The 6,084-nt window shown below is 51.3% G+C and overlaps 1 protein-coding gene across 1 annotated transcript; it reads right to left on the bottom strand.

Moving 5' to 3' along the window:
* Positions 1-203: 203 nt before the first annotated feature.
* Positions 204-4,453, bottom strand: LOC136786340 (E3 ubiquitin-protein ligase Topors-like). Its single transcript, XM_066988276.1, has 2 exons — positions 3,764-4,453; positions 204-3,638 (listed from the first exon to the last, which is right to left on the bottom strand). Exons 1-2 carry the CDS (start codon positions 4,018-4,020, stop codon positions 2,537-2,539), a joined length of 1,359 nt encoding a protein of 452 aa, XP_066844377.1. The 5' UTR covers positions 4,021-4,453; the 3' UTR covers positions 204-2,536.
* Positions 4,454-6,084: the final 1,631 nt, after the last annotated feature.

The following is a 6,084-nucleotide window of genomic DNA, read 5'->3' as shown; positions in this document are numbered from 1 at the left end:
TTCAGGGACTTTATTTCCAAGATATGCATACAGACATTGCTTATGCTCTGATCTTGCAAACTGATAGCTGTAAAAAATACTTATGATGTTTAAGTGGAAGAATGCTCAAACCACTCTTGCACGTGAAATTCAGAATGATGACTAACTTTAAAAAACTCTCTTGAATAATGTATGTTGGGGGAGCACCTGTACCAATGAGCCAAGCCATCCAAACAGGACCGGTACTGGCAAAGGGAAGAGACAGACAATAGCTCCCTCTAGACAGCAGCCCTCTAGGCACAGCATCTAGGATGCCAGAGCTGAAAGAATGCACTGCAAATTTGCAGTATAAAGGCCTGGAACATGTATTGGCAGTGCAATACTGTTATACTCAGGTGAGGTATATTACCTTGTCAGTGTGCATGGTCATGTTGCACAAGCAGAGATGGTACTGTATAGCAAACACAACTCAGGCTCCTGAGACATGCAGCATGCTGGAAAATGTGCAAAAATGTCACAAAGTAGCATGAATGATAATCCAATTTAACTTCAGTCCTAAAAAATGAAGGTTATTCTCCTATCAATACATGGGCATTAAAAGCTTAGATTCAAGCTGGAAGTGTTGATAGAGAAGATGTGTTGACTGCATGCAGGATGATACTCAACTGGAATCGTACAATAAAAACTGTAATCAGAAGTTCTTGCCTAATGATGTCTGCTGTGAAATATCAAAGCAGAAGGGAAAAGTGTGATATTTTATAGGGGAACGTAATTGGAAGCTTATCCAAATTCCTTAGAAGTATACATCCCTAGGTTTCACTGAGATGAAGTGGGTCACAGCTACTTACACATGCAAATACATGTGCATCTTCAGGTTTTTATGATCTTCTGAACCTCAAAGCTAGAAACATCTTCCCAGATCCCGGCAGCAGAGATACAGGCCTGGAGCTGGGAAAAACACGCTTTCAGGGTGGAACAAAGGTAACAGAGGAATAGTACCTGGCATATGCAGAAGAAACATGCAGTATATTCAGAGGTAAAACAGAGTTGTATATTAATGAGAAAAGGGCGAGAAATAAAAGCATATGAGCAAATTATATAAATGACATCAACGAGATCCTAATAAAAGCAAGTAGAAACTATCAACATTAACATCCCATCCCTCAGTATTATTAGTAGAGCTGATGACTTTATCTGTAGTCTTCAATCCTTTTTATTCTTCTGTTTTTAAATAATTAGACCTAGACTACTAATGGGAGCCTCCTGGTCTTCTTGCTGGCTGTGAACTGTGCAGCTTTTCCACTGCTATGCCAGAACAACCCCCCTGTGATGTCCTTTATGGCTGCAGGCATTGATTTTGAAAACCAAAGACAGAAACAAACAACAGGTTTCTTCGCAGAAAAGCACACCCCCCGACCCTCCATGGAAAGACAATGTGGAGATGAGAAGACAGCAAAAACAGCATGGGCTGATGTCAGTGCAATTTCTATGGGTTGACAGGCATTGGGAAACTGTTGCATCCATACTAGGGCTCCAAAAAGACCTCCCTGCAGTGCTCGTAACATACTGAGATCACACCAGGCTGGGGGTGATTCCAATACAAACCTCTGCTTAAATCAGAGCACCTGAGAAAGTGCTGGGTGCAAAGCATTCTTAACTTTTACCAGGGAAAGGAAAAAAGAGGGACTGCTGCCTCTGTTCCTCCTTTAACCTGAGCCTCCCCTTACCTTCTGGCTCCATGCCCCTGACCAACAGTATTGCACTACCAACGTTGGATAGCAGCCCATGGCTATGTACTGATTGCATAGCTTCAGAGCTGAGGCTGCTCCAGGCTGCTGGGATGCGTCCTGGCTGCCTGGAGGAGAGCTTTTGCTGGCTGTAGCAGCCCCAGCAACTTCTGTGCTGACCAGGAGGCTATGGCACAGACAATGTTCTCTTGCTCATCAGGGCAGGGCACAGCCTGGCTTCCTGCAGCCAGCAGCAGCACCAGGCCGTGACTCTGTGCACCGGGGATCTGGGCGCCACCATGGCCAGGCCGTGCCCAGCAGGGCAGGCTGGCAGGAGGGCAGAGCCCCGAGGCGCAGGGGCACAGGGGGCGCTGAGCAGGAGGCCAGGCCTGGGGCGATGGGCATGGGCACGGGCTGGCCTGGGCACTCCCTGGCACCAAACCTCTCCCTGGGAGCAGCGGCAGAGCACGCGCTTTCAGGGGGAGCACAGCAGTGGTGCCGGGCACCTGGGGAAGGAAGTGCTGAGAAAAACACCCCAGCCCTCCTGGCAAAGCGTGGCATCGCCGCGCCCCAATCCCACCAGACCTCACTGCGGGCACGCGAGGAAGTGGTGGGCACAGCAGCAAGAAGAGGAGGAGATGGCAGCAGGGGTGGGGATGGCGACACCAAATACGTTGTGAGCAACACGGAGACTTTTCACGTAGCTTCATTGGCTTTATTTCCTGTGTTTGCTACATTTGTTTCCTGAGGGCCTTCCAGTGCTCCTAGGTGCCGGTGTGTGCCCCGTCTGCTGGCCGGGCCCTGTTTCTGCCAGCTCCTGGGGCACTGGCCTAGTGTTGCCGGCGGGGTGGCCTCTTCTTGGACGGCGGTGCAGAGGCCTGGGAGGTGGGGGCCCTCCTCTTCGGGGCTCGCCGGGGCCCCCTTTGTGGATGGTCCCTGCTCTGCTGTGCTGTGGAGGGTCCCGCAACAGCCTCCGGTGGCTCCTCCTGGGGCTCTTCTTGGTTCCTGGGGACAGGAACCAGGCTGGATGGGGGGTGGCCGGGACCCCCTTGAAGGGCAGCAGTGGAGGTGCCTGGGAGGTCCTCCGCGTTGGTTCCACTGGGGCTGCCGGAGGGCTCTGGGCTGTGGGCAGGAGTCCCTGCTGGGGAGGCTGCAGGGCCTGGGGCTGCTGCGGGGTTGCCCTCCTGTTCCCCAGCAGCACGGGAGCTCCCCAGGCCCAGCAGGCGGTGGGCCTCCCTGCTGCATCGCTGCACGGTGATGGCAATGAGACGCTGCACAAAGCTGCGTGCGTGGCTTTGCAGGGAGGTGCGTATGAGCAGGGTCAGGGCCTCCTGGTCGAGGCCAAGGAAGCACAGGCTGGAGATGACCAAGTTCAGCGCTGCAGAGGCTTCCCTGCCATCAGCCCCCAAGAGTTGTCCCAGCTCCTGGCACAGCCAGGGCAGCAGGGGCTGCAGCATCTCTGGGTGCAGGCGGAAGAGGGAGGCCCAGATGCAGGGGTGGAGGCCGCCCACAGGAGCTGTAGGCACCGGTTCTGCAGCCTGTGGTCGGGAGGCTGCTGGGCGACGGAGTCTGTGTGTGGCTGGGCGGCCGGGAACTCTCTCTGCCTGCTGGGCGATGAGCGGTGCCTCTGCAGGTGGTGGGATGATGAGCTCCTCGAAGCTGTCATCGGCCCGCACCGAGTGCATGATGGAGCTGACTCTCCTCTTGCAGAGGGGGCACTCGGGCTTGTTGTCCACCCACTGCTGGATGCATCGGAAGCAAAACTGGTGGAGACATGGCATCACACAGCTGGCGTTGTCCCAGGTGTCAAGGCAAATGGGGCAGCGACTGTCCAGCACCGTGGCCATGCTCTCCAGCTGCGGCAGTGGGCTGGGTGGAGCAGGGGATGAGGGGCTGCTCCTCCTCACTGGCGCTGCAGCAGCAGGTGTCACCCTGCAAAAGGCAGAGAAAAGGCCATGGTCATTGGCTGATGTGGGGGCTGCTGGAAGAGCTGTGCAGCTCCCTCAGGGAGGAAACCCTTCCAGCTGCCCAGGGGGAGGTGTCCCTGCAGTGCTCACCTCTGCTGCTGCGAGCGCTCCTCTTGGGTCTCCCGACGGCGCGAACGAGGCAGGGCCGCAGGAGAAGCTCTGATGGCTCTGGGAAGGGCACTGAGAGCTGCTGCAGCAACTCCCAGGGCACGACACCAGCACCAAGGCCAACCTTGCTCCTCACTCCAGACCTCACGTAAACGCTCAGCCGGAGTGCGGGCTCTAGCCAGCGGGGTGGGCCTCTTCGCCTGTGTATAAGCAGTGAGGGCCACGCAGTCACAATCCATTGCACACAGACATCACAGTCCATCGCTTGGAGACGCCAGCAGCCACCCGTAGGAGATATCATAATGGGCCATCCTCACTCCGGCAGCTCTCTGGCCCCAGATTGCGAGGCCTGCTGTAAAGGAGGCCAAACAATGAACCAAAACAAAAGAAAACAAAAAAAATATCAAAGCTGTACCCATGAGAAGGGAGAAAGTCAGCTAGCTTTGGGAGCTGCTGGGCTTGAGCAACCTTGCTGCAGCCTTCTTTCCTCTCTCTAAAAGTGCTATCAGTGCTTTTCAGGGAAAGAAATAATTGAGAGTCATCACTGTGCATTGGAGTTCCTCTCTGCTTGGGCTGTGTGCAAGGGGGGCTGAAGAAGTGGAGACCATGGTTGCTGGGCCACCCTGAGCATTGTCAACCCTGAGAAGCATCCATCAAGGTTGTCTGCAAGGAGATGACAACAGAAGACATCCCATCAGCATCCTTGTTTCAGCTGTAACCAAGCAATCATCCATGCAGCAGATACATAATGTCACTAATTCAACTTTGATAAAGAGAAGGCAGTGAAGTCTCTGGACCAGTTTTGTACTCTGAGGAATACTTAATGGGTAACATGGGCATGCTCAAATAAGAAGCTTTGAAGTTCTAAACCAAATTGTGGTTTTGCACAAAAAAAAAAAGAAAAAAAAAAAAAGCTTTTAATGTTTAAAAAGAAGTTTCTTACACAGCATTTCCAGTAAAAGATGGCTAAGTGCTGCTGGGGTTAATGGCCCAAGGTAAAAATTCTATCAGCTTTCTCAAGTTGCTGTTAATCTGAAGGAAATGTACTGTGCTCTAATTGCTTAATTAATTAAATGAACCCTGTACTTGAATATCACTGAAGAGAGATTGTAAGATTCCATTTCAGATGGCTATGGTAGGTGTTTTAGCAAAGCCAAGCCTCTTGACAATTACATCAATCTGGTTAATTAATATGTAATTTTTTTTGAACATGGTCAAGAGATGATTTTTACTTTTTGTACCAGCATGAACATGATGGTAGACCTTTGTCCTGGTTCCAGTTAGGACAGAGTTAAGTAGCTCATAGTAGCTGGTAGGGTGCTATGTTTTGGATTAGGATGAGAAGAGCGCTGATAACATGCTGATGTTTTAATTGTTGCAGAGCAGTGTTTACACCAGGCCAAGGACTTTTCGGCTTCTTGCTCTGTCCTGCCAGCGAGCAGGCTGGGGGTGCAGCAGGAGCTGGGAGGGGACAGACCCAGGACAGCTGACCCAAACTGGCCAAAGGGGTATTCCATACCATCTGACGTCATGCTAAACAATATATAGGGGTGGCTGGCCGGGGTGGGGGGGCCGGCTGCTCGGGAATAGGCTGGGCATCGGTCAGCGGGTGGTGAGCAATTGCATTGTGCATCACTTGTTTTCTTACACATTATTATTGTTAATACTATTACCATTATCACTATTATTATTATTATTGTTATTATTATTTTCCTGTCTTAATAAACTGTCTTTATCTCAACTCACAGGCTTCACTTTCCCGTTTCTCTCCCCCATCCCAGAGAGGGAGGGGGGAGGGTGAGCGAACGGCTGTGTGGTGTTTAGCTGCCAGCCGGGTTAAACCACAACAGTCCTTTTGGCGCCCAACGTGGGGCCCGAAGGGTTGAGATATCGACAAATCTGACCAGAGTGTGTTAAACTAAAATTGGTATAAGTATTGGACCTGCTTAATAGTTGCTAGTCACGATGTTGATTGCCTTAATCTCCAGTCTGCTGTACCTGTATTCCAAATTGAGTTTTATGGTGCGTTACTTTCTGTATGTGCTCCCTGTTGCACTGTTTATCCTTTCCGGGCCCTGGTTTAAGATTGTTATGGTACTGTGCGGTGTAGCAATGGCTTATGAAATGATGAGATATCTGGTCATGACTTTAACCTGGTATTTGTACTCAGCACTGACATCGACTCTATGCTTTGGAACCCATATCTCGGAAACTATTAGCAATTACACCTATTGCCTGTTTTCGTTAGGGAGCCAATCTGTGAAGGGGACAGGGGAAGACATGTTTCCCTACCTGTTCACTCT

Source organism: Anser cygnoides, chromosome Z (assembly GCF_040182565.1).
Source record: "Anser cygnoides isolate HZ-2024a breed goose chromosome Z, Taihu_goose_T2T_genome, whole genome shotgun sequence".
Taxonomy (NCBI): domain Eukaryota; kingdom Metazoa; phylum Chordata; class Aves; order Anseriformes; family Anatidae; genus Anser; species Anser cygnoides.
The sequence above is the reverse complement of the archived record's forward strand: the minus strand, read 5'-3'. Positions and strand labels throughout refer to the sequence as shown.

Bases quoted from the DNA above. Each gene is read 5' to 3' on its own strand.
- LOC136786340 (XM_066988276.1), bottom strand. From the start codon at position 4,020: ATGGATTGTGACTGCGTGGCCCTCACTGCTTATACACAGGCGAAGAGG. The intron at 3,639-3,763 runs GTGAGCACTGCA...TGCCTTTTGCAG, and splicing joins GAGCGCTCGCAGCAGCAGAG to GGTGACACCTGCTGCTGCAG.